The 27,131-nt window shown below is 42.2% G+C and overlaps 2 protein-coding genes across 3 annotated transcripts; one reads left to right on the top strand and one right to left on the bottom strand.

Annotated features, from left to right (window-relative positions):
* Position 1: 1 nt before the first annotated feature.
* Positions 2 to 13,002, top strand: SASS6 (SAS-6 centriolar assembly protein). Of its 2 annotated transcripts, XM_059854384.1 has the most exons (18): positions 2 to 99; positions 1,045 to 1,105; positions 2,699 to 2,778; positions 4,023 to 4,127; positions 4,428 to 4,599; positions 5,532 to 5,609; positions 6,582 to 6,701; positions 6,790 to 6,981; positions 7,183 to 7,377; positions 7,722 to 7,811; positions 7,903 to 8,082; positions 8,671 to 8,752; positions 9,120 to 9,229; positions 10,055 to 10,177; positions 10,523 to 10,611; positions 11,064 to 11,155; positions 11,245 to 11,347; positions 12,534 to 13,002. In XM_059854384.1, the coding sequence occupies exons 1-17, from the start codon at positions 32 to 34 to the stop codon at positions 11,331 to 11,333; spliced, it is 1,926 nt and encodes a 641-aa protein (XP_059710367.1). In that variant the 5' UTR covers positions 2 to 31; the 3' UTR covers positions 11,334 to 11,347; positions 12,534 to 13,002. The 2 variants fall into 2 exon arrangements, with proteins under 2 accessions (XP_059710367.1, XP_059710366.1); XM_059854383.1 differs by lacking the exon at positions 12,534 to 13,002 and having other exon boundaries at positions 11,245 to 12,420.
* MFSD14A (major facilitator superfamily domain containing 14A) lies at positions 12,970 to 27,131 on the bottom strand. Its single transcript, XM_059854386.1, has 12 exons — positions 26,920 to 27,131; positions 21,592 to 21,687; positions 20,503 to 20,565; positions 19,804 to 19,931; positions 18,627 to 18,741; positions 17,300 to 17,518; positions 16,892 to 17,005; positions 16,365 to 16,436; positions 15,798 to 15,910; positions 15,569 to 15,666; positions 14,883 to 15,046; positions 12,970 to 14,306 (listed from the first exon to the last, which is right to left on the bottom strand). Exons 1-12 carry the CDS (start codon positions 27,004 to 27,006, stop codon positions 14,100 to 14,102), a joined length of 1,476 nt encoding a protein of 491 aa, XP_059710369.1. The 5' UTR covers positions 27,007 to 27,131; the 3' UTR covers positions 12,970 to 14,099.

Here is a 27,131-nt window from a genome sequence, read left to right as displayed (position 1 = left end):
CTTGCGGCCCCTCCCCTCGGGCGGGAGCAAGATGGCGGCGGAGCGGATCTTCGACCGGGCAGTGTCGATGCGAGTGCGGGGCTGCGGCTGCGAGGAGCGGTGAGTGCGGGAACCTCTCTGTGCTCCTCAGAGGGGCTGCGAGCCACAGGCGCTTTTCTCCTGCCTGCTCTGAGCGCCGCTGGGCCGCGCTCTGCGGTGCTGCGCTTTGGGGTTGCTGCGGGCACCGTCCGGGTGAGGGCGGGACCGCTCTGGCGAGGCCTGGGGCAGCCGGCAAGGGCCGGTCGGTCGCCGTGGGTGCCTCGCCAAGGGAGTGAAGCCGGCGGGGCGCCTGCAGCGGAGCGAAGTCTCAGTGGCTCGGCGGAAGCGCCGCTGTGCCCGGGGCTGAGGAGACCCGAGGGCCGGGGCCGTTGGCGTCTCCCGGGGCTCAGCGTTGCCCGCGGGCCCTCCCGCCTCTCCCCCGCCGCGGCCTCCTGAGGCGCGGCTCCTCCTCAGCGCCCGCAGCCCTGGGACCCGCGGCTTTGAGCCTCCTGTGCGAGGTGCGCACGGCGGTGGTGCCCGGGAAAGCCCAGACATTCCGTACGTGAAGCGTCTCTTCAAAATAGGAGGAATTTCGGCACTATGGGTCCTGTTTGGGTTAGACAGTGCGAGAAGGTGCGGAAAGGCTGATGTCTGTGGTGCGCGTTGTAATATAAGTGACTTAGTACTCGATAAGAAATCATTGAAGGTAGCACTGTATAAATGATTATCAGGAGTTTGAGTCATCGTTAATAAATTTCAACAGAGACTTTTACAAAAGTTCTCGTTTCTGGACAAAGTTTTAAAACTTCTGTATTGCTATTTCAAGTCTGTTGCAAGCAGCAAAATAAAACAGCTCTGACTGAGGAGTTGCAGTGACTGAAACTCTTATATTTTAAGTGTAGTCATCGGTGCGAACTTTCTTTCTAGAGTTTTATTTTTGAGATATCCTGTAATGCAGCTGTGAACACATGTTATTTGGAGAATGTTTTCTTGATTTATGACTGAGTTTCATCTTTTTGTACACAGGAGATTAAATGTTCGAGTGAATATTGAACTACTGTCAATTTCTAATCCTGTTCATAAAAAGGTTTGTAATTGAATCATATTCCTGTCATTCATTAGGTATTATCTGAATTTCATTTTATGGAAGTATAATTAGAAAAAGGAAAATCAAAATGGGATTTTAGTGTTTGCCATTTGATCTTACTTTATTTTTTTATCATTTTCTTGAGTAACTTAGTCGGTTTGTTACTGTGTTTTTCCACCCTTTCCCCCCATCCCCCCAGCCTTTTTAGCCTTCTATTTTAGTTGGCTGTTGATGGGTCTTAGCAAGCTTGCATATTAAAAGTATTTGGAGATGCTCAGGGGAACATGAGTTAGAGCTTAGGAGTACCTTTAGTTTAGGGTTCTAAATTGAGAGTAAAAAAAATAATCTTTCTCAGGGAAAATCACAATGAGACCACTACTGGAGACTTTGTCATCTCTTCTGTTGTAGGTCTGATTTGTCACCAAAGGGTTCATCCCCCCAGCATGATGTTAACATTGGTGTTGTTGGGTGAAGATTTGTTTGTATAGGAGTACAGCAGGTTTTGGTCAGTTTCTGCTGCTGGTGGCTGTGATAATGGTGCTTCCCTCTGAGCAGAAGCAGTTCAGTTAGGAGTGTGTGCTGAGCTGCAGCCTGGAAACTGGAAATGCATTGGAGTCCATCAGGGAGTGATCAGTCTTAAGGGGAACTTCCAATGCCTAATCAGCTAATGGGGCATCAGACCAAGCAGGCATTTTATCCCACCCATCAATCCACCCCAGCTGGCTTGGGGTAGCATTAATTTTAATTGTCTGTGTGTGTAAATCCCTGAGTTTGTTTATGCATCTCCAGCTGAGAGTTTTGTTGGTGTTACTGAAAGAATTACTGCAAGAAGTTTCATTTATGTGTATGTACATTGCTGTGTCACACTTCATTATGTTGGAGCAGCTGACACATTTCTGCTTTACTTTAGTACCTCTGCCAGGGAATATCCTTGCCACAGGGGTGAGCCTTGTTCTAGGGAGCAGCTGCCTGAGCCTCATGTACTGCATCCCCCATCCCTGGAATTCAAGGCTTAATGCTTATGGAGAGGGCAGGTTTTCCAAAACACTGTGTAGGCCTCCAGTGAACAAATGAGTGTCTGTTTCAAAGCTAAGCAGCATAATTCTGCAGTTTGCCATATGGGATTCCTGGATTCACCTGTATCCAATCTGCAGAGCTCTGGATTCTAGTGTATAAAAGCAGCTGGTGGTTTCATAAACTTCAGGAGCAGTGTGCTCTGAAAGGCTTCCAGTTATGGGAGTGATGTATTAGTAAACCATGACAGCGGACTGCTAGAGCTACACTTATTTCATGAGGGGAAAAAAGGAGCAAATGGCTTTTTCTCTGAAAAAGTATGGATACACACTGAATTTCAAAACCTTTACTGCTCAGAATTTAAGGTTTTGACTTGGTTTGTTTTTGTGAAAGAGTTTTCCTTGTTTTCCTGCTGTAATATTTAAGTTGTGTTAAATGGTAGTGTTTTACACGTTCTGAATCAGTTGCCGCAATTCTCTTGTATTTTTGACTAAACAATGAAAGCATTCAATACTGTTTGCACTGCTGGTTTAAAATATTTATAGTATTTTAATCTTATTTAAATGTACATCTTTTCAGGACTTAGCTGTTCGATTGACTGATGATACTGATCCTTTTTTCCTTTATAACCTTGTCATATCAGAGGAAGATTTTCAAAGGTAAGTGAAGTCACAGTATTTTCTCTGTGAAACATTTCTAAATGGCAAAAAAGAAAAAGGGAATGTTTTTAGCTTATAGTGGTCTGTGTTAGAGTTCAGGTTTTGGCAGTTTTCACTTGTGGGGTTTTGTCAGTGTTTTTTCAATGTTCTCTGACCAGTGGGTGAAACAGCCAGGCTCAGGAGGGTGACCAGCTCAGGTTACACAGAGAATACTTCCTGGTATCTTCTGTTTATCCTAACTGCTTCTTACAGACTATTGTATATGTGTGTGTGTGTGTGTGTGTGTGTGTGTGTGTGTGTGTGTGTGTGTGAACTAGTTCAGGAAATGATTATGAGAAGAAAGTCTGTTTGCATGGATGTGGTTTTACAGACCTGTGCCTGTATCTTAGGGGTTTCTTGCATAATTTACTGTTGGGTCTCATTTACTTGCTCAGAATTTGAGCAAATCATCAAATTTGGATTCCAGGCACGATGAACAGTTCAGTTTTCTGCTTTCTTTGGGTATTTATTTATTTTGGTTTTTTTGGTGTGTTTTTTGGTGTGGTTTTTTTTTTTTTTTTTTGTTTGTTAGAGGTTTTGGCCGGCGGGGTGGCTTTGGTGTTGTTTTCAAAAAGGGAGGTGTGATCAGTGTGTGGGTTAAAAGGCAAAAGCAGAGTAGTGTTTGCAGGAGAGATGTGCAGGAGTGTTTTGTTGCACGGGGGCACAGCTGTGTGTGTGCACTGCAGGATGTTTGTCTGAGTTTGCTGTGTCTGTGCAGAAGGGGGGCAGAGATGGGCGAGTGGGGGATCGAGGTGATGGCTGAGGCTCCCCTCCGTGTCCTGTGCCTGTGTCCTGTGCCTGTCCCATCACTGCTCCATGCCGTGCTGTGAGGGTGATGCCTACTCAAAGGAACACGTTTGTTACACCACAGCAGCTCCTGGTTTTTAATTAGTGCAGCCCATTTGCAAGAACTCTTGTGATCAGAAGTATCCTCTGGGGATTATTATCCAAGATGTGCTCTAGGACGACCTTGCTCAAGCAGGGAGGTTGGACCAGCTGACCCACTGTGGTCTTGGTCCCTTCCAGCCTGACCACTTTCATGATTTTGTGATATGTGGACACACTTCTGGTTGAAAATAACATGCTAGTAAACTTTAATGATCAGAGCTGGTTCTTTCCAAGATCTAAAACAAAAATATTTTATAGGAAATAAATTACAGTTCTCTACATCATTAACATTTTTTTTTCCCTGTCTGTTCATATAGTTTGAAATCCCAGCAAGGTCTCTTGGTAGACTTCTCTGCTTTCCCGCAAAAATTTATAGATCTGCTTCAGCAATGCATTCAGGAGCAGAACAAAGATATCCCAAGGTAGGTCACAAGTGTGTGCCACGTTACTCTGTGTGTACCTGTTGAGTTCTTAAAATGCTTGTCAGTCACTCAGACTGAGAAGAGTCAGTGGAAAAGGATAATCTGACCTGCCCTGACCTCAATATATTGGTGGATGTGGATAAACCTGAGTCTCTGGAGAATTCTATTCTTTCTTGAGCAAAAACTGGGTAGCCTTTTACTGCACATATAAAAATATATTTTATTGGGAAATAGATTAGGATCTACAGGTAGTTTCAGGGGAAAAATGCTAAACATTTGATTATCTTGTTTTTTCCCTAGGTTTTTGCTGCAGTTAGTTTCTTCAGCACCTGCTCTAGATCACACACCTGTCTCTTTAAATGTAGTGGAGACCAACCCTTTCAAACACCTTACCCATCTTTCTCTAAAATTCCTGCCAGGAACTGATGCAGAAATAAAGAAGTTTTTAGCCAACTGTTTGAAATGCCTTAAGGTAAAATGAAAGTTTATTGTAACTGCAACTAAACCTCAATGCTGTATGTACTTAAGCATTTTTTTCATTCTGAGTAATTCAGAAGGATGTATCAAGTTGTATGCTCTGGTTTCTTTTTCCTTTTAGCTCAAATATGTAATTGCATGCAGCTGCTTGGGTGCATGCTGTGAAATCTGAATTGCTGCCATCCCCCTGGCAATGAAAATGCATTTTCAGGCATTTTCTTCCTGCCATTTGAAGTGGCAGGAAGGGAGGTGTTTTACACGCAGGGCACAATGTGTGCAGCTGCTGCATGCTCTGGCTGCACTCCCCTGCTCACAGCCTGTGCTGGTGGCCAGAGCAGCTGCAGCACTTACTGGAACCTTCAGTCTCTGTTCTGCCCTTGGCTGTAGGAGAGCACAGGCTGCTGGTAATTGTGAGGCTTCACAGGACTAACAGCTATAAAAAGGCAATTAAAATTGGAATGTTGATGCAGTTTGGTAGCATGCTGGGTTTGATTTTGTGAGAAATTAAAGGTCTCATAGTTTGACTGTTGTCTGCTTCAGTTTCACAGCCTGGGATTTGTCTCTCCTATTGTGCTGTTATGTTTCTAGGCACCTAATAAGTCATTTTAATAACATAGATTTACAGCATTTCAGTTGGTCTCTTCTTTAGGTAACTCTTTTGTAAACATATCTTGTAAATAAGATAACTTTTCCTGGTAGAAATTTGGTAAGAAGTTAATTTGGGGTTTTTACATTGTGGGCTAATACCTTTTCTTTTGAATTTACTAATTATATCTTATTCGGTATGACACTTATTTAACAAGGGGATCTTTTCACAAATACAGTGAGTAAATGGGTGCTTGGGCAGGCTGTGCTGATTAAATGGGAGCCAAATGCTACTTGTGTGTGGGGAGCCAAGGATTTGACTTGAGGTCAATTTGTACATAGGAGGATAAAATGATGTTGGAAGAAAAGCTTAAAAAAACTGAAGAGGATCTTACCAGGCAACTGAGCTACACTCAACAGGTAACATAAATTTTTAACTTTTGTGTGTTGCAGTTTTTTTGATTTATGAAAAATGTCCCTTTTTGTAAGCTGGTTGGTTAGCCACTACCTAGGCAAGATAATTGACTTGAGACTGAGTGAAGGGAATAGTCTACTGTAGCTTTTCTAGAGTGAATAAAGCCAGCAGCTGGAGAATTAAATTGAGCTCTTGCAGTACTCAAGCAAAATTTTACTTTATTTTGTGCAGAGGTCTGTGTGTGCACACACAAATTGAATACTAAATATATGGTCATGTGAAGATAAAATATACTTCATATATTCCATGAATCATTGAAAATTGTTTTATTTGGAAAAATTGTGAAACTGTGGTAAATAAATTGGAAGTCTTGGACTTTAATTACTTCCATTTTGGTTTTTGCAGTCAGCATAGTAATTCTGTATTCCAAGAGAATGATTTGGGTCAGATTCTGCAATTATCAAGGTGACTTTTTTGACCATAATGAAACAGAACAATTCTGTTAAAACCATTAAGAATTATTTTTGGAATGGAATATTTGTTTGCCTCATGTCTGCAGCTTCAATTTGAGTTACTGGAATGTGTTTGCTGAATTGGAGTGCAGAATTACAAATCAAAAAAAGAAAAAGATGCTGCTGAAGAACTTTATTTATTTTTTTCTCCTAATAGAGTATTCTGTGTTACAAGGGTAGAGAGCATCAGCAGGCAGTTTTCTCACTCTTTAATAGTGGTTGGGAAAAAAACGCAACTGGAAATTAAAGATTATTTTATCCACAGCATTAGAACAGTGCTCTTCAGCTTCTCAGTGCCTTACTTTTTCTGATTACAAAATTAACATATTTCAGCATCTGGTGCCGAAGTTTAGACTTCTTTTAATAATTCCATGTCCTTTTAGTAAGTATCAGTAAAGAGTCACTCAGTATTGGCTGAAATGCTTACATTTTTAAACTTTATGTGCTTTGTCAAACTTAATACAGAGCTTGTCAGAGAAGAGCCGGGAACTTGACAAACTGAAGAATGAATGGACATCCTATACTACAGCTCTGAGCAACAAACACTCACAGGAGCTGACAAGTGAGAAGGAAAGAGCTCTCCAGGTGCAATGGTTGGAAAGAATGAACAAGATTCTTGGATGGGAATAGTCAGAGTCATTGAATAACTGCTTCATTTCTTTGCTTCTCACAGGCACAAACTCAGTACCAACAACAGCATGAACAACAGAAAAAAGAACTGGAAAATTTGCATCAGAAAAGTATTCAGCAGTTGCAGAACAGGCTCTCAGAACTCGAGGTCATCAATAAAGACCTAACAGAGAGGAGATACAAAGGAGACTCCACAGTCAGAGAACTGAAAGCAAAGCTCTCTGGATTAGAAGATGTACGGGCAATATCCAAAATTAAGCTTACTACTGCTAGAGCATTAACAGTGCCTGCCTGGGCACGTCATAGGAAATACAGCATATTAAGTTCATTTATTTCCTCTTTATTCCATAATATGCTTACTATTTAAATATGTCTGTTTAAATTACTGTTACAGGTTTTCTTGCAGAATAAAATTCACTTCCTTCCCAACATTTAGGAATGTCAGAGAGCAAAGCAGGAGGTGCTGTCTCTGCGCCGGGAGAACACAACTCTGGATGCTGAATGTCATGAAAAAGAGAAACTCGTTAATCAGCTGCAGACACGAGTTGCTGTCTTGGAACAAGAGATCAAAGACAAAGATCAGCTCATCACCAGAACAAAAGAAGTCTTAGATGCGACACAGGAGCAGAAGGTTTCTTCGTTAATTTTTTTTTTAACCTTCCTAGTTGTGGTTTCCATAGAGTAGATGCTGACTAGTTTTTATGAATACTGCCGGTCAGCTTTCAAATGCAGTTAAGATTCTAGATTATGGCATCATAAGTATACTGGGTTCAGATTTAATCCTGTGGTACTGGAGTAATAGTTTATGGTACTTTTGGTAGGAAAAAAAAAGGATTAATCCAGTCCCTATAAATTTTGACTGAAAAGCACTGGCTGGTTCCTTGTAAGGGTAGTACTTTAAGAATTATGAACATTCTACTTGAAATCATAAACAATATGTATCACAGCCTTATATTTTGTAACATTCTTTTCAAGGTGATACTGGAAGAGAGTACAGAGGAAAAACAAAGGCATATTGAAAAACTGGAGACAACAATTAAGTCGCTGTCAGCTGAACTCCTTAAGGTTTGTTTGAACATGGCACTTCCCTTGTACAACATCTCCCTTATTCTTAGGTGCTTATTTTGTAATATATGACTTGGGTTTTTTTTAATAGGCTAATGAAATTATCAAGAAGTTACAAGGAGATTTGAAAACTCTAATGAGTAAATTAAAATTGAAAAATACAGTAACAATTCAGCAAGAAAAACTATTGGCAGAAAAAGAAGAGAAACTTCAAAAAGAGCAGAGGGAATCGCAGGAGATGGGACAATCTCTTCGCATGAAAGAGCAGGAGGTATTGATGGGTTAACCTTGTGTGCTGGAAATGCTATTGTGTGGACTTTGTTGGGTTTAACTTAGTTACAGAAATAAGGTCTTAAATCTTTCCATGCAATAGAATATGCTCTTCTGCTTATTAATATATTTATTTAAATGTGTCAGCAACTTTCAGATTTTTTAATGTTAAGCTGATTTGTAGAAGCCATCCATTTACACGGAAGGCAGCCAAAACTGTTTGAGGAGAACAAAGCAATGTAATGGATGAACCAGCACCCTTTAGAAGGCACATTCATGTGTAAGTTGGTGAAGGGAATAAGAACAAGAACAGAGTGAACCTTTTTCTTCCATTCCCTTAAACAGGACATTCTAACGTCCTTGCACTATTTAATCATAGAAAAATAAAGGTCAAAAAGGATTCTGTCACCTTGTCGAAATCCTAGCTGAAAGTAGGGCTTCTGTTAAAAGAATTACTATGTTGCTTTTGTGACAAACTGAGTTCAAACTTCTTTAATTTTAGAATAACTTCACAATGCTTTTTTTGTTGTTGTTTGTAGTTAGTAGTATAACACTCCTGATAGTGTTACAATTATTATGGCAATTGCAGGTTTGCAAGCTACAAGAGCAGCTAGAAAGTACAATACAAAAACTTGAAGAAAGTAAGCAGTTACTGAAAACGAATGAAAATGGTAGGTTTGTACAGCTTGATTTCTCCCTCTGTAAAAATGACCCACTGATCTCAGTACTATTGAAATTGATAGAAGCAGTTTTTGGGGTTTTTGTGGAGAGCTGCCGTTATTGTCATGTGTGGAAAACAAGCCTCTGGCTTTGTGGGCATGCAGTAGCCAAGAGCTGCACGTAGGGAAGCCTGTGCTTGGGGCTGTGGGGTGCGTGCTCAGGGGCCTGGAGGGGGAGGGGGACCTTCAACAAATGGCTTTGCTTGGTACTGGGGAGGAAAAACACCCAGTGAGCTGTCACTTTTTGTGAGGAAGGCCTAGTGGCCATTTCCAACAGCTTGTTAGAGGGAGCAAATGGAATTTTTCTTCCTCTTTGCAGTTATCACGTGGCTGAACAGACAGCTGAGTGAAGTTCAGATGGCGAAGAAGCTGGACAGTCCTGCCAGTGCCCATGCTGGTGGGAGACCTGCTGTTTCACCTCTCAGCATGGTAAGGCAGAGCTGTAAATAACAGGCTGGTGAGGTGGGCATCAGTTGCTAAAATGCAGGGCCTTCAAAGAGGAAAAATAAAGTGCTTTCATCTTCTTCTGGCCTTACAGTTTTGGGTGGGTGTGGTTTGGCTTTGTTTGTTTGTTTGCTTTTCAACAATATAAAACTATTGGGTGCTTGATGCCCTGGGCCTTGTAGGTGAGAATCTTCTAAGCTCTTGTTTACATAAAATACACTAAGCAATAACAGAATTAGTTTGGAAAAGATGAAGTGCAGAGTGAAGGCAAAAAAAGGCTTTTTTGTGTTGAGAAGTTAACTTACTACTTCTCTTTGTAAAGGTTAAACCCCAAAGTGTACTATTTCAATACTCTAACTAATGATTTTTAGAAACAGCAGAGTCAGGGGCTAAGGAATGCTGCCTGCAGTCACTGTTGAATAGTGTGACTTGCTGCTTCTCACCTTGTGTTGTACAGAGCCCTGCTGTCACAGCGACAGCAGGAATTGATGAGCTGCTTGCTCACAGTGGAAGGGCCGTTCATACAAAGAGGACTCTGGATTTGTAGCTGGATGCATTACTTGCTTTAATCAATGGCAGGGTGTGTAGCTTATTACTAACTGACAGTGCTCACCTCATCTAACTTTTTTAAAGTTAAGTTTCCCTTAAGTGTGCAAATCTTGGAAAAATGTTTTCTTCCCATTAGGAAAACTCACCTAAGTGTTGGCTTTGTAATGGCAGTTATTTTGTTAATTTTGGAATTTTTAATCTCTACAGTTACTTGTAAAATTATGTTTCTCCTTTATGGATGAGTTTCTATTTGTTTTACAGCCTGACCGACCATCCTTTCATAGCTCAGGAATCAGTCATCCCATTTCGCCTCTCTATGCCTTCCAGAACTTTCTGGAACCGATACACAGCAAAAATGGAAATTCCCAATGTCCAGTATCAAAGGCAGGCACTTCAACTTTTTTGTTTGCTTAAGAATGTATAAAATTGTATTTATTTATTGTATAAAATTTTATTTGAATTGTATAAAACAGCAAAGCACAACATTTTGACTGTTTCTCAAAGTGCGTATTTACTGTATTTACTCTTAGGCTCTCTGCCTTGAGCATTATGACTGTTACTCATAGCTAATGCTTGTCTTTAGGCTGTTTCTCACAGGCTTTGCTGCCCAGCAGGGCCAGAGAGGTGTAGAAACAGGAATCTCTGGGAATTTGGCTCTGTGAATGCCCTGGGGGGAGCGGACTCTCAGATCTGGAGTAACTCTTAACCTGCGGCTCTTTGTCTCTGCAGGTTCAGCTGAACTCACAGCTTTTGAAACCCAGCCGGTGTGCGGATGCTCACACAGTGCCTGCAGCTGGTCACGCAGCAAACAAGGAGAAGTGAGTGTCAGCTACTGCACTTTAGTATTTTTGTTATTTCAGTTTATAAAGCCTTTTGTCAGCTTGGCGTGTTTGGAACTGACTAAAGGTTCTAGTATTAGCCTGGTTCTGTGATCTGCCTTTCTTCATTACCATGCTAACTGATTTTGTGTTGGTTTGTTGAAACCAAAGAAGAGTTCTGCTTGCAGGAGTGGACCCCAGGGAACAACAGTTCAGTGTTGCTCCTGCTGACAGATCTAAGCTGTCAGGTGCTGGGTCAGTGAAAAACATTAGTTCTAGGCTGTTCTTAACCTACTCAGTGATGGTTTAACCTTACATGGTAAAGGTCATGAAACACATTAGTTGCGCTTCTAGTGAAGGTTTTCCTGACCAAGTCTGTAGCTGCCCTCGTTATAATGCACTGATGGCAAACTGCATTTGCTTTAAATTTTAATTTGCCTTTCTATTTCTAGTGGTGATCAGCTGGGGCTGGAATCAAAGTATTTCAAGAAAAAAGATGACAGCATTCCTTTACGGGGGCTTAGTCAAAACACACTTAACTCGGGTAAGTACGAAACAGAAGGTTTTATTTGAAATGCACCTGAAGGGCAGTGACAGCCATGGCTCAATGCAGTGTCCTGTGCTGTTTTACAGAGTACCTGAGGCCGTACTTGCCAGCCAAAGCACAGCCATCGCCAAAAGCTGCTGGGACACCAGCCTCGGCCTATTTTCCTGGATCATAGACAGGGTTCTTACAGTAAGAGTCCTCTTTTAACCAGTGGGGGGATTTTCAAATGTCCTGCAATAGTGTGTTAGTAAAGTGTCAGTGTGAACTGACATAATTTTATGAGCCAGTTTTCTTTGAGGAAGGGATCTTGACTGACTTGGGTGATGCTTCAGGGTGCTAGAGCCTAAGGAGAAGAATATAGAGCCTTAAGGAGACTGAGTGGGAACAACACTGAAATCACCAGGGCTGTGCAGAATTTTCTTCCTATATTGTTGACCCTGTAAATCCTCCTAAAAACTCACCAAAGTGCTGTGACTTTTTTATAAAAAAAACAGCTGAAATGTACATTCCCTGAGTGAGAACAATTACCTGAATATCTATTTCTTGACTCCTTTCAGAGAACAGATGAGGCGAGGGGAAAACACAGGAGAACTGTGCTATGCTGTCCATTTTAGTAATGGTCAAGCTCTTATGGGGGCATGACTGCCTCACTAACCCTCCCTTACAGTTTAGTTTTTAGAACTTGCTTAATTTTGGAACCAGCTTAGTTGAATGGCTTACAGACTTACAAAAAATCTCATACTAAAAATGCTAAATTATTTCACTGAAGATAGGAAATTAAAACCTAAAATTCTCAGTTTTGGTTCCCCTGTTAATCTCTCAGTATTACATTCCACAGGCCCCCATGCATAAAACATTAAAAGGTGAAGTAGCTGAATAGTTAACTGTTGACAAGTGTCAACATCTTAGTTACTTAGTTCTTATAAATCATACTTTACAACTTGTAAGACTATACAGAAATTTTAGATAGTCTTCCATCTGTGCAGCTTGTTCTACTGTCTGGGTTCAAATGCTAGGATAAGCCTTGGAACTTGGTGTCTGTCCCCTGCAAAGTACCCTTACAATGACCATTCCTTACTTTTGGTAAAGATACTTCATTCCTTTTACCTCAGGTGCACCCAGAGAACTGTACATTTCAGTGGTTTGTTTTGCTGTGTGAAATGTGTACATTTGTTTATAAATTAGCACCATGTTTTAATGTATAGTGTCTGGTTTTGTCACATGTACATTTTAATAGAAATATTAAATGGTTTTTATCAAAAGCTCTGATTAGTAACTGTTTCAGGAGTAGTACTAACCAACATCTCCACTGTACTGGAACTCCCAGCTGAGGTAAGCACCAGAACAGCTCTATTTTATTTACCTTTTCCTGCAGTTTTCCGTGTGCTCGTTGTTCCCCAGGCCCAGCCCTGCAGAGCTCGTCTCTCCTGCTGTCCTTAGGTGCCAGTGCCTGGGCCTGTGTTCATCTCACGCCGTGCAGAGGAGCTGCTGTCACAGGAGTGTGGCAGCACCTCCCAGGCCACTGCAATCCAAAGGGAGCCCTGGGCAGGCTGGCTGTGTGTAACTGACTCGTTCCTTGGAGCCTGGATCTGTGGTCATCCTGTTCCACTGGATCCCCAGGAAACAAGGAGCAGCTGCAGGCAGCCTGTGCTGCTGGACAGCCCGGACCCTTCCACTGTGCTCAGGGCTGCTTTAGCTAATACATAAAGCTCCAGGCTGGATCACTACTCCAGATGACTTTTTCCACCTGCTAAAGCATAACACACATGCAACTACTGAACTTCACTTAAGGTTTGAAGAGACATTCGCAATTTTTTAAAAATTCATTAAAATATTCAACTTTATTAACAGTATATTTACATTTTTTTCCTGCTCTTGGTCAACCATGGTGAATGTTCAAAGGTAAAAAAGCATTAAGCAATAACCACAAGATGAAAACATTTTAAACCTATACAATACTTTATACACAAATTTATACAAAGGAACACTTAAATAATACAACTGGACACAAAAATATACACTTTTAGAGAAATTCACATCAGTAATTGTATAAAGCTCTCTTCTGTACTAAGGGTCCTGAAAATTTAGGACTAAAACTTTAGCTCTGTAATGCAAAAGGGTTCTTGTGACAGTCCTCAAAGGCCACTAAATAGCACACGACAGATTCAAGGCTATCAGCTTAGAGAGTTCAGTCTGTGTATTCAAGTTTTGAGGTCCTTGATGATTACGCAAACATCAGAAATAGAGTGGTTTAATAAACGGTACAGAGGAAAGCAGAGGTTTGGAGCCAGTATTAAAATTTGTAGGCCCAAAACACCCACTTTGTATTTCAACAAGTGTTTGATACGACCGTTTCTTCAAAAATAGAAAGAGTAAATGCACTTACATAAAAATAACTTTTACTGTTCAGCAAGCGTGCTCTTGTGATTTTTATATTAGTACAAACTTAAAAAAAACCTGCCATGTGACTTTTAAAAGAAATGATACCAATTCACCTCCCTACTTAAGTACATTTACATTAAGGCTTTGAATCAGCTGACCCAAGATTTTACAACATTAAAACGAATGGGTCCACATGGATGCCAGTCTGTCTCATTGAGACGTAGCATGACTCGAATTAAAGCTCACCACCGTAAGGAAACAGAAGGACACATGCTCATGCCTTGACTCTATTGTTTGTCTCTGAACTAAGAATGTAAAGTTTAGCAGTAACAGTATTTCATGGCAAGAGACAAGTATGTAACAGTTTGTTTATAAAAGCAAGTAAGTTTTTAGTTCAATGGCAACATCTTTGGAGAAAGCTCCTGTTTCAATTCCTACAGATTTCATGCAGAGAGATGCTTCTTAAGATTACCTTAAGAAATTACATTTTGATGGAGTTGGAATGTGTATCCCAGACTGCTGATGAAGGAAGAGTCCAAACGGTCTGCCTGGATTTTTGTCATACATTTGTGTCTTGCAGTAATGGTTCTTTAGCTTCACCAGGAGCTTGTGGGCTGTGGGGATGGCCGTGGCTGCCACAGTGTTTCTTCCAGTTGCTGGATCTTACGTTTAGATTTGTATGTTCAGGAATAAACAAGGCAACAAGTAGTGCCAACAGCACAGAGCAGGCTCCAAATAAGAATGGGGGTCCAGGAATTATGGAGTTCTGAAAACAACAAGGAAGTGTTAACAAGCCTTTCAACACACCTTAACAGCTTACAATTGCTAATTACCTACTTTCAAGAGCTGTTGCCTGACACAGTAGTGAATGCAGTGCAGACTTTGAGAAGGAAGGTGAAAGAACATTACATCCTAAGATTTAGGACAAGGGAACACATGCTTCTTATTAATGCCTGCCAACTTCCTTTTCTAGTGCAAGTTCTTCCTGCTGAGTTTCCCCAAAAACTTAATTAAAAAAAAAGCTCAGCAGGAGGACAACAAAACAGAAACATTCACCACTGCTATCTGTCCATCCTTCCCTCAGGGTATTTTCCTCACAAGGGTCACAGTTGTCTATGACTTGTCAGCTGTAGCTATTTGAAAATTAAACTAAACTAGTGCATGCAATTAAACAGATCAGTTAAACAACCCTCCCCTAGAGGGACTTAAAAACCTTGTTCTACACCCTACCTTTACAGTCAGTGTAACAAAAAGTACCACAGCATCAAACTGGAGAACTGATGAGCACAGGAGCCCTTTCTAACTGCTTCTTTTGGAAGCAGTAGGTGCAAAAGAAACGTACCTGTTGTAAATGGTATTGTGCAACCACACTACCTCCTGACGATGATTCGGGCATGGGCAGTTCATTCAATTCAACGTGAAATATATAGAATATAAAACCATAAAGCGCTGGTCCCAAACCATTACACAGTCCTCGAATTCCTGTAATCATCCCTTGAACAACACCTGGGAAAAGTAAAATACGTGTTCTCTTCTATCTATAGTTTTATATATATATATATAATTAACTATTTCTAATGCCTCATTTGACTTGAAACTAAGGCAAGCGGGAAAGCTCTAAATGGTGTTGCACTATGGGTAGCAGTAAACAAGGGCACAAAGAGCCTGTCAGTATGATATATTTGAGAGGCAGTGCCTGCCATGCAAAGCTAGTTCAGAGGCCAGGATATGCACACTGTCTCACGGAGGAGAGAGCGCTGCATGCAACAGTGAGGAACAGTGCATTGAGTCTGCTGAATGTTTTGCAACTGTAAGGCCTTGTTGAATTTTCCCTCTGCAGCAGAAGTACATGGTACAGACACAGTGCAACGTCCAGGCAGGCTGGATTTCATGTGGTGCCCTAAGCTCAGGTATCTGGGCTGCCCTGCCAAGACTCAGCCTGACTGATGAGCACTAAGCCCAGATCCCAGTATGCCTGTTTGCACAGTATTGCTCAACTAGAATTCCAAGAACCAGGAGCAAACCTACCCTGCTGGTCGGCGTCAGCAGTTCGTGAGACCAGGGCGCTGACAGCTGGGAAAGTGATGCTGGACATGGCAGCCACAGCGCCGGCTGCCCACATCATCCTGCAAAACACACCCTGCAGTGACTGCTCTGGGGCTGGACAAAGGATTGGCTCTCCTGCACTCGCACCCTTGGAGAAGGGATACAGTGCACACCAACCCCGCATCAGTCAAAGCAAAGTGAGTGTGCATACCATGGCTCTGACCCAAAGCCGTACCAGGCCAGCTGCAGTATTTGGAACCCCAGGCCCAGCAGGATGGTGTTCTTATTCCCAATGGACCGCATCAGTAAACTCAACACTATTGTCTAACAGAGAGGGCAAAAGTCAAATGTCAGAAAAATAACATTCTTAAAGGTTAAACACAAGTAAGCTGATGAGTTAATGAATTAAAAAAACAACAACACCTGAAAATATTTAATTCTCAAAGTCAAATACATGCAAAAATATTACTTTAAAGTAGTGTTCTTCAAAAGCAGTATTTGCCTCTACTAAAATAAAAATAGCATTTAGCAAGTTATGTGATTAAACCATCATCCCTTCTTTGATGCACAAAGGATTTAGTTTTCCCTTAATGAACCAAGCACTTGTTGTCAAGTGTTTTCATCTAAGTTAAGAGTCTTAACCAATTTCTAGAGATCTAGAAAAAAACAGACACGGAAAAGCTGAGTTACATTTATGGAAGCACAGTGCTTTCCATTCTCCACAGTGCTTTCTTCTTTTCAGCTTGCCAAATCAATGACACACAGAGTAATAACTCACCTGTGCAATAATGGAAAGAATCCCAAGAACTGCTATAAATGCTGCAACACTTTCAGATGAAAATCCCATTATCTATATTAAAAAAAAGGCAATTTGATTATTAACCATAAACCATGTATCATGATGTCACAAACCCCAGTGAGAACACACAATGCAGAAGACCAGTATTATTCAGTTCCTTGTCTTTTTTTGCATTACATCAAACAAATAAATGAAAATAAAGGGGCATAAATAAAAAACAATTAAATTGTTCCCTCAAAAAATAACAGCAGTTTAACATATTGAACCTCTTAGTCCAAGAATAATGCAAATAGTTACAAAATACAAGAAATTGTTTTATAACTCATTCATCACTTTCCTCTCTTTTTGCCTGTCTAAAAGAGAAACACAACAAGGGAACTTACATCAGTTGTTGGGAGCTTCTTACATGAGTTATCTGTTTTCCATATTAGTTCAGTAATACTGAAAACTTTCTTAAGCCCTGTAAATTTACTTTTGTTCAAATTCATACCAAAATACCACATTACCTGTCTGAGGTATAGGAAGAAGCTGGAATATTGGCCTGCCTCTGGGAGGTAGGAAAGAAAGACTGTTATGCAGATTAGCAGCACAATGGAGTCTTGGCCGACTTTCTTCAGGGACTACGGCAAGAAAAAAAAGAATTACAAAACATTCCACCTTCATTTCCAAAACCCATCCCTAGCTGGGCTCTGAAAAGCCTGACAATCAATAAAGTTGTTATGCAGCACCACTAAAGAATTCTCAGTATGTTTAGCAAGATTGTCGCCAAAAGGATCACCAGTGAAGCAAGGTCAAGCTTGAAGAAATTGAAGGCTTTGTTTTGCAAGCCTGAACTATTGTAAATTCAGCCTCTTCCCTGTGTCCAAAGCTCAGAATCTACAAATAACAAAATCTTCCCAATTTAGGTAGCTTACTGCAAAGGGGTCAGCCTGTTCCCATGAAATGGGTGCTCCCCAGGACGCTGGCCTCATCTTCTCTGGCAGCGATTCCGGTACAGCAACAAGGATAAAACAAATGTCCAACAAGGCGATTGCTGTAGCCAGCACCACCACCAGGCTGTCGCCGTACGCTCGGCCAAGGTAGGCACCGATAGCGGGGCTGGTGACCAAACTTGCTGCAAAAGTTGCTGAAACCTGAAATAAATAACAGCTGGTAAGATTTTCAGTGAGACGAGTCAGTAGTGCTATTACCCACATTTCCTCCTTTCCAGAAACCTAACCATTATAATCACACAATGATTAAAAGTAACCTTTCTCCTATGCCTATGTGGTAGCAGCTGTGTATTTTAGACAACCACAATTTTTTAAGAAAGATTTTCTTTTTCTGATAACTGGACAGCAATGTGAGGCTCATAGCACTCTTGCACAGACTGACATAATTAGGTTTAATTAACTGTAGATTCTGCTGATACCTCTGGGAAGCAATGAGCTGTATTTAATCTTCATATTAGTGAAATAGGCAATGTCTGTTAAAAAAAAGGCACATGTATAAAGAGTATATTAAATGTAATATGCTGGTTAATCCAACTCAGTAGTTGTCAGTTAATCAGCTGGCCTTGTGAAAGATATTAACTTAAAAACTGAAAGAACTTTCTCAACATATCCCTGATGTGTACAGGCACAAAGAAATTATTTAGTTCTATATCCACTGCTTTCAGCTCTTCCTGATGAATGGTAATGGATTCTGTAACTTAAACATAACAAATGATTTTGCTAATCCATAATAACATGAGGATGTCAAGGCTCCTGGGAGCCGGCAGGTTATCAGGAGACAACAAAGAAACAGAGGTGAGTTGTAAGAACTTCAAACAGACAAGTAACTCAGCTATGTTTGTCTGAACTGCAGCTCAGAAAAGTGACTGGAGACACAGGCAGGGGCAGTCAAGTATCACACAGTGGCAGTTCCAGAACAAAAGGTGAGATTTCTGAAACAATGACAGAGTAGTACCAGTGTGGGCAACAATACAGGAATAACTAAAGCTCCTCAAATTACACTTTTAAGACTGATAACAGCCCTTAAGACAGGCATGACAGCTTTTAACAAGGCCATGTTTTGTTTCATTTAGAAGCAGAATATCAAAGAGATACAAGACTGGATGACAGGAACAACTAAACAGAAAAAACTGACTCCAAATTAAAATCAACTTGCCACAAAAGAAACAAAACCACAGCTTTTAAAAGCATTACAAACTGAAAGGCTTAGTACTGAATACCACAGGAAAAGAGCCCAAACAATACCTACCAAACCATAGGCCATGCTCCTCTCATGTTCTTGGGTTATGTCTGCTACATATGCAAAAACTACAGAAAATGTCACTGCAAAAACTCCAGACACGGAGATTACAGCAAAGTACCACCTAAGAACATGATAAAAAAGATTAGAACAACTAAACAGAAACAAAAAGTCTATTCAATCCAAGTGCAGTTAAACAGTAAATCACATTGTCCAACTTATCTTGACAATTTATTGAGATAATCTTGGATAAAGCCAATGTCACTGTGTCTTGATAGAATTGTGTAACACATATGTGCACCAAGTACAAGCAGCACGATTTTGTAACATCTACAAAAAGCTGCTGTGATTAAGTACTACTGAGAAACAAGGTGCTCAGCTAATAAACTTAACTGGTCTATGACCCAAAGCAAATTAGGAACCTCAGTATTTTGAGAACTTGGTCATTAAAAGGCCTCCACATTAGCCATATCTGTATGCAATAGACACTAGCACTTGGCACTTGAAACCTTAATGTACACTGAGAAAACAAGTTCCTTCTGAAGAGAGATGAGCAGCCTGTGTGACCAGAGAGGAAACGGGAAAGGCTGACGGAGGTGCCTGAGCAGCTGGCACTGGCCTGTGTCAGTGCAGGCTGTGCCACTGCCTCTCCACCCTCAGGAACAGCATAGGTCAGGAGCAAGCCCAGAGCTCTGACTCCCGCCCTACCTGGGCAATGTTCCAGCCAGTTCACAGGTCAGTAGGGTGCACACAGCATGAAAGCTGGTCGATTTTAGAACTTGAGAAACAAAAGTGTAGAAGTGCTGCAACATTGTACCTTACAAACGGTTACCTCATGCACCCACATTAGGTAAGGTTTTGATTTTAGTGTCCCTGGCTGGTAGCTGCGTGAGAACTGTGGCCATGATCCAGACCTCCACAGTTCACTGGACAGTTCTCCTTTGGCAGATGTGCTGGACGTAGGGCTTACAGCACACAGATCAAAATCAGCAGCTACTGAAATTCCGACCAAGGCCTTTGGCCGTATGGCAGCTGCTTCAGGTTGACTGTACCCCCAGCACAGAAATAATACAAAAGCCTCAACTTTCCAAGAAGCACAAACGAACATTTTATCACAATGCTACACACACAAGCATTAGCAACCTTGAAAAACAACAGCCAATGTGGCATGAAACAATTTACTAACCATGGGCTGATCTTCATTAGTGGTATTGGTGCACAGGTGAAAAATACTGTTAGCAGCAAGAAGGACTTTCGTCCCCACACATCAGACAGGGCACCTATGAGTGGGGCACTGAGGAACGACAGTAAGCCCTAATGAAACAAAACATGGGAGTTAGAACTAAGAGGTCAGACTCGTGGTAGCTGACCACAGCACAGTCTGAGAGCACCCCGGGCTCTGGTTCCATTCAAGCCAACAGCTACAGTGCAATGCACCACAGGCAACGAGGCTAAGCATCACTGATCTTCTATCCCATGTCTGACTACATAAAACTTGAGATCTGTGATCTGAGAGCTACACAAAATTCAAAATGCAGATGATTCAGTCATACAAGCAGTGTCATGAACTGTGCTTTGTAGACTACTGGAGCAACAAACACCAAGTGAAAAATTATCCACTTTCAGCACCATATGCATCATTTGGGATTAAGGAACTACCTTTTAATTTGCTGAACCCAAACAGTAGATATAGACCACGCAATACCTTACTAAAAGTAAAAAGAGGCACATTTGCACTTTCAGCAGTAATTTATTTCCATTTTATTCATACTGTGAAAGCCATATTGAAAAACCTCTTGACTGTTTCTCTCAGTTGGCAGTTATTTCTACATTCCTCCCACCATTCACTTTAAATTGTACTTATGATTAACTTCTGTCAACTTACCTTTACTCCTTGGATTAGACCATTCATTAGAAATGTATGTTTTGGGAAGGTTTCATGCAAAACCTGGAGAGGAAATACGAATACAGTCATTTACACAATATGAACTACAAATACTGCTCATGATACATCCAACTTTAGGATGCACAGCAGTTTTTTTATTTTTCATAGAATACAGAAGAAAAAAATAGAAGAAAAAAGGGCAAACCACAAATAATGTGACTAGTCTTAATTTGCATGGAAGGCATTTTGAGATTTCAGTGCCTGAAGTATAAATAAACCACAGAGAACCTAGAAAAGTATTTCTGACCAGATTCTCCAAATACTACTGTGTCATCTGCTGGGGACTGGGGAGAGACAGAGGAGAGATGTCACCATGCTGAAGTGGCTCTCAGTTTGGTGAGCAGAATCCAGAAATGCAGCTGTCTCCGTTTGATTTGTGTTTGGATGAGAGGGATTCCACTCAGTGACGATGTGCAGTTCACATCCAAGACACTGCTGATGGGTAACATCAGCTTTCAGAGCAGCACCAAGACTGCTTTGAAATGGAGTTGGCTTGGGAGACTTTTAAACCTTCACTCCTTTCAATTTGTCATCATGTATCACTCACAAATTAAATCCAAATTAAAAGCAACCAACTACATGAGAAAGCCACCTTGATACAAACACATGGGTATGGCTGTTTCACTAATCATGGGGATGCTTTGACTGGTCTAACAGAGTGGTGTAACTGGTTACCACATTTCAAGTATATTTTTGTCCTTACATTTGTAATATGCCAATGTTTTATGGCATCTTGAAAGGAAAGGTAATTTCATTACCACCTTACTGGTTTCAATCAGAAACTATTTACATGAAAGCTTGAGTGTTAGTCGACTTGCATGTAAACAGCTGTGCTACACCATTACACTGCTATAATGAAATAAATGAAATTTCTGATACCATCTAAAAATATAGAACTTTTCACTTGCACAACAGAGCAGCCCAGTCATATGTAATTTTCATTTCATGCACTTTAGAAGATGCTCAGTGCCTTTGCAGTAATTGTCCCACCTCCCATACAGCGAGCAAAAGCTCCTGAGGATCACCTACCACTAAAGTGGGAGCTGTCAGGAGTCCCCAAGCAAAAAACTCCAAGAAGATCACGATAACAGCATGGTAGACACTGGGTGAACCTATTCCTTGAGGCTGAAATAGGAGAAAAGACAAGTGATTAAAACATCTGATCATCTATTAGGGTCATGAGAAATGCATCTGAACACTATAAACAGAACAACTGACAATGAAACAGGATTCAAAACTTGGGAATAGTTACCCAACTAACTCGTATGGAATGAACCTCCTTTTTTTAACCCTTTGATGCTAATGTCCTGAAGTGTACTACTCTTACTCTGCAGAATCCTTCACTGCCATCTCAAAAATATAAACCACTTACTCTGCCAGTCTGGGAAACAAGGTTGTTACAAGGAAAAGAGACTCTTCTTCAGGAAAACTAGTTCATTTTCCTTGAGAAAAGTGCTGAAGTGTACACATGGACACAAAGCCACATGCAATCAAGTTTCCACGCAGTGCTCACACTCAGCTATCCCCAAGTCTCACTATCCAACCTATCAAACAGCTCTTCTGTTACTAAAAGGCACCATTGCTGCATAGAAAACATAGCTCTAAACCAGGCAAGAAACTAAAATAATGAACACCAGAAGCAAATCTCAGGAACAGCACCGAACACTTCCCAAATACTGAGTGCAGGCCTATCAGTTCAATATGTGCTTCAAATGCAGGAAGAGATGGAGATAAAAGATTTGACAAAAAGAACTTGAAATTCGCAGTGATTTGGTAGAATCAGGAGCAGCTTTTGAAGAGAACAAAAAGAGAATGGGCGGGAAAACCTGCTCATCTCGTAGACTCTGTAAATGCTGTCAAACAACATGCCACAGTTCAACATTTGCAAATTAAGGATAGGCTTCACTAATTATTCTCATATGAAAGCAGTATGAATAACTCCTCAGAAATTTCGTCTGTGCTCTTTCAACTCAGAAGCGCTGCGTTAACACCTATTTTGCTGGTTTTGTGCTAAGGTGAGTGACTAACAGAGTGGCCCTGATGTGATCACACCTGGCATTTGCACTGAGCTAAGGACCTCAGCTGCTTCCCAAGAAGGCTCACTGGGATTTTATCAATGTGTGTAAGTAGCTGATGGAGGAGTAAATACAAGAGCCAGACTCTTCTCAGAGGTGTCAGTGACAGGACTGCAGGCACACATACTGAAATACAAGAAATTATAGTTGAACCTCAGAAAAGCAACCCTTCCTGAAAAAGGCTGCTTAGTGAAGCGTGGAGTTGCCAACCTCCAAACCCCACTAGACACAGCCCTGAACAAACTGCTCCAGCTGACCCTCTCTGGGGTAAGAGACTGGGGTAGTTGGATTAGTGATGTTGGAGGTGCCTTCCAGCCTCAAATATGACACAATTTTAAGCTGCAGTTAGGTAATACTGGAGCCATTCTTTTAGTAGGAGATTTATGCAAGCCGTACCTAGCTTACTGAACAAATGCAGGAAATAAATACAGAAAACCTCACTGCCTACTCACTCCTATTGCTAAATAAGATCATAATTTTCAAAAGTAACCTAACAGTCTGTAAAAGGTGAAATACAAAGTACCTCAGCACTGTGCTATTTTTCTTTCCCAAGTCCTCTTCAGTAAATACCGATATTTCTGCTATTTTTTCTGCCCACTCTCCCAAAGATGTAAATTAACAGTCTTTGTAGGTACAGAGCGTAGCTATAATTATCCTCTCTTCCCACAATTCCTTTCCCTTTCCACCCACAATCCTTATTTTAGCTTTGTGTTAAAAATTTATCCAGCTCTGCACAAACTGCAAGTATCAATGTTAGCTGGTTTGGCTCAGTCTCATGAAGTCAGGTTCACTCTGACAGCCCCCAGATTCCTGTCATGTTGCTGGCTCTTAACCCCCCAAGGCCTGACAGACAGTGAGAGAGGTGTCACAAACCATCCCACCCCTCCCAGCATGGGGGTCAAGACCACCTCCATTCATAGCAAACAGAGTGCCATCAAGGCCATCTGTGCCCCTGCTGCCTTCGTCCAGCTCCGGGCATCTCCAAGATCACCAGCACAAAACGAAACAGCAGCATGAAAGCTGTGGCTGTTCTGCACGGGGGAACTGCTGCCGCCTTTAGAGGCCTCAGGTCACTGCTGCCCTCTGCCATGTCACCCAGCTGCAAGCAACACCAGAGCTTTCCAACACGCTGACAAAAACAAGCAGAAGTGACATTTAGATCACTACAGTGCAACTTCCCTGCTTTCGTGTTGCTAGTGCTCGCTTATCACGGGTACCGTTATTTCTTCCTACCTATAAAAAAAAGAAGTTATTTACTCACATTTAGATCATCACCTCTATAGTAATTTTTAAAGGTGGTGGCAACTATCAAGTAGCAAGGATGCTTCTGAGGTGAGAGAGCAAGGGGAGGATAAGCAGTTACACTGCAGTGTACCAAAACACATTACAAGCATTCAGTCCACAAGGTTTCAGTGCCAGCCTGACGCACTCTCGGAGCCCACAGGTGCAGTGCAGGTGCTGGGTGTCCAGCCCTGCTGTACCCTACAAACCTGTCCCCTGTGCTTTCCTAACGGGCCAACACAGTGTAATGCAATGGACCAAGTGCAACTGAAGCAGAAGGCCTCAGACCTGAGATGCTCCAATCACAGTAACAGCAACCCTCCTCTGTTACCAGCAGCCAGAGCAGAGTGCATTTGTGCCTGGCTAAACCCACTGCACAAATAGGGCTCCAAGGATGCCTTTTCCTCTGGTTATAGAGAAGATGCCTTTAATCAAACACTTTGTACTGTCAGTCATGCCAGTGATAAAAAGTGTACATGTCAGGCAAGCCTAAGAACACACATCTGACAACAAGAGAATAGCTATCAAAGCAATAAAGGTATCGTGTGTAAGACCACAGCTGCTGCTCCTCTGCTGGAAAGGAAAAAAGTACCAAAAGAAATTCTAATCTCTAGTTCATTTCCTGACCGCTTCAAAAATGCATCGTCATACATAAGATGAATACATAAAGGAAGGAAAAATTAAAGTTGTTGGGGAAAAAAGAAGTGTTGAAACAGAAGTTGTGGCTGCCCCACCCCTGGAAGTGCTCAGCAGCAGGCTAGATGGGATTTTGAGCAACCTGGTTTATGGAAGGAGTCCTTGTCCATGGCAGGGGGTTTGGAAATAGATGATCTTTAAAGTCTCTTCCAACCCAAACCATTTGTGATTCTATGAAACCACATCACTGGTGTAACTGCCTCTCCTTTGGTGAAATCTGACAACACACACTTGAGTACAACACACCATTACACATTCTTTCTGTGATACAGCTACTAAAGCTGCAAATAGAAAAACACAAAAATACCACCAAGCACCAACCCAAGCTCCTGCACCACCCACTGCCTTGTCACGGAGACCCAGCAGAAACTGCAGTGGGAAGAGAGGCTTTGCAGAAACAATGGGTGGGTTTTCCTTTTTGCTTGTTTGGGGTTTGTTTGTTTTTTTTGGTTTTCAATCAGAAACTCTTTCTGCTGGTGCCATTGCCTCATTAACCATATGTACATTACCCATTCTGGCTCACACAATTTTTTCTGGTGTCAAACAGTTCCAAAATAAACCTATCAGGCTGGAAAGTTTGCAAAGATGCTTGATTAATTACTGCCTTGCCAGTGGGAAACACTGAAGCCATGGGGGCCATTTTCAGGTACCTGTTTCCCACCATGTCACACACCACTCTGGGTAATGAATGAAGCAGCTGAGGACACTGAGCACTGAAGGCCAACTTAACATTCCAGCAAATATTAAAAATTCCATGCACAAAGTTTCTGCTGTTGCTGTAAAGAATATTCTTACATCAAACTTCATAACTTAAAAGATGTATTTAAAACAAATAATTTCCCAAACATTTATTTGAAGGCAGAAAGTACCACAAGTGGAAGTTTTTGTTGCCTAATAACAATCTACATATTTTCAACTAATGTTTCTTTTTACATGATTTCCATTTTTAAGTGATTTCCAAAAATTAGATTAATACAAAACTCAAGGGAGTTGGCACTCAACTTTTGAAACTGGTGGCACTGAATGATGTACTAAAAGTATCACAGAATGCAGTTAATTGTAACATACTTTCTCCTCTCTTGGCAGAAGGAAGTTAAAGTTGAGAGATTAGGGATGCTTGGAATCACACTGTATCTTAATCAATGATACTCCAGAGAGTAATTATGGAGCACCATGTCCCCTGCGTAACAACATTTACTCTGCTTGTACTACTCGATCTAAAATATTTGCATTTAACATCTGTACAAGGTAATCTCATATATTTATTTCTTTAAAAACAGCAGAAACACATCCTGGAAAACACCAACAACCAATACCAGAATTCATTTTGCTTCCTAACGCTTCAGTAATCCAGCCAGTTGCCACTTCGATGAACAAGTATAGTGACTCTCACACCTGTCTCTTCTCCATTATTGCTCCAAAATGACAAACTGAAGTGCCATCAGCAATTTAGTCTGTCAAGATGTCTCCTTATTTGAAAAAAAGGCACTGTATTTAGAACAGGGCACATCGAAGCTACATAGTGTTACACAGCGGAAAAAATCCAGGGGCAATGATACATTGGAAGTAATGGCACCCCATCAATAAAAAAAAAAAAAAAAAAAACCACAAAAAAACCCACCCAAACCAACTCCAAGCTCCAGCAGCCAAAACACTTAACAGCTTCCTTTCTTTTTCGAATTTATGTATTTACGAGGAAGCAAAACAGTGGGAAGAACCGCAAACCCTTTCTCGCAGGCGTTCTTTGCGGAACTGCTCAGGCGCTGGCGACTGTCCCCCTCTCGGGCCCATTCTGTCTGACCACGGGCACCGCGGGGACAGCGCTCGCTGCCCCCGCCGGCAGCCCCGCACCCTGCGCTGCCCCCGCAGGCGCCGCTCACGGGAGCCACGCTCGGCGAGGGTGGGCTCGGACATGCCCCGCTCACCTGGGGCAGCCGTAACGACCCGCCGTGCCCCAGGCCCGGCGTCTGAGGCCGCACTCGCTCCCGCGACCCAAAACCCGGGCCACACGAGGAACAAACTGCGCTGACGAGCGAAGCAAAGCAGCCTGACACCCTCACAGGTGTTTTCGGGCAGCCGCCCCGCGGACACCGGCCCGGGCTGCCGAGCGCGGCCATCGGGGCTGCGGCGGCCGTGAGGGCACCGCGATCGACACAGCCGCGGCCGCCCAAGACCCGCGGGCCCACCCACCCTCGCCGGACCGGGCCCTGCCCGTCCGGGGCCAGCCCCCGTACGGCCACGCAGCCCGGGGCCCGCCGCCGCCGCCGCCAGCTGTTCCCCGGGCCGTCCGCGCCCCCGGCCTTACCGTCCCGCCGTCCTTAATGATGATCTTCTTGGCCAGCATGATGCTGCGGTTCACGGCGCGCTTCTTCTTCTTCCCCGCCTGGGTCATTTTACCATCGCACCCCGGGGGCGGCACCAGCGGCCCCTCCCGGCTCCCTTCGGGCCTCGGCTCCCTCCGTCCCTCCGGCGCGGCCGCCACCACCCCTCACGCGCCCGCCGCCATCTTGCGCAGCT

The sequence above is a fragment of the Haemorhous mexicanus genome, chromosome 9 (assembly GCF_027477595.1).
Source record: "Haemorhous mexicanus isolate bHaeMex1 chromosome 9, bHaeMex1.pri, whole genome shotgun sequence".
NCBI lineage: Eukaryota > Metazoa > Chordata > Aves > Passeriformes > Fringillidae > Haemorhous > Haemorhous mexicanus.
Note: the sequence above shows the minus strand (reverse complement) of the source record. Positions and strands in the feature narration are given on the sequence as shown.

Coding starts and splice junctions, on each gene's coding strand:
- SASS6 (XM_059854384.1), top strand. CDS start 32: ATGGCGGCGGAGCGGATCTTCGACCGGGCAGTGTCGATGCGAGTGCGG. Junction 6,982..7,182: donor AGCTCTCTGGATTAGAAGAT/GTACGGGCAATA, acceptor CCCAACATTTAG/GAATGTCAGAGAGCAAAGCA. Junction 8,083..8,670: donor TTCGCATGAAAGAGCAGGAG/GTATTGATGGGT, acceptor TGGCAATTGCAG/GTTTGCAAGCTACAAGAGCA.
- MFSD14A (XM_059854386.1), bottom strand. CDS start 27,006: ATGACCCAGGCGGGGAAGAAGAAGAAGCGCGCCGTGAACCGCAGCATC. Junction 20,566..21,591: donor TGACAGCTCCCACTTTAGTG/GTAGGTGATCCT, acceptor TTTCCTCTCCAG/GTTTTGCATGAAACCTTCCC. Junction 18,742..19,803: donor CTAATGAAGATCAGCCCATG/GTTAGTAAATTG, acceptor TCATGTTCTTAG/GTGGTACTTTGCTGTAATCT.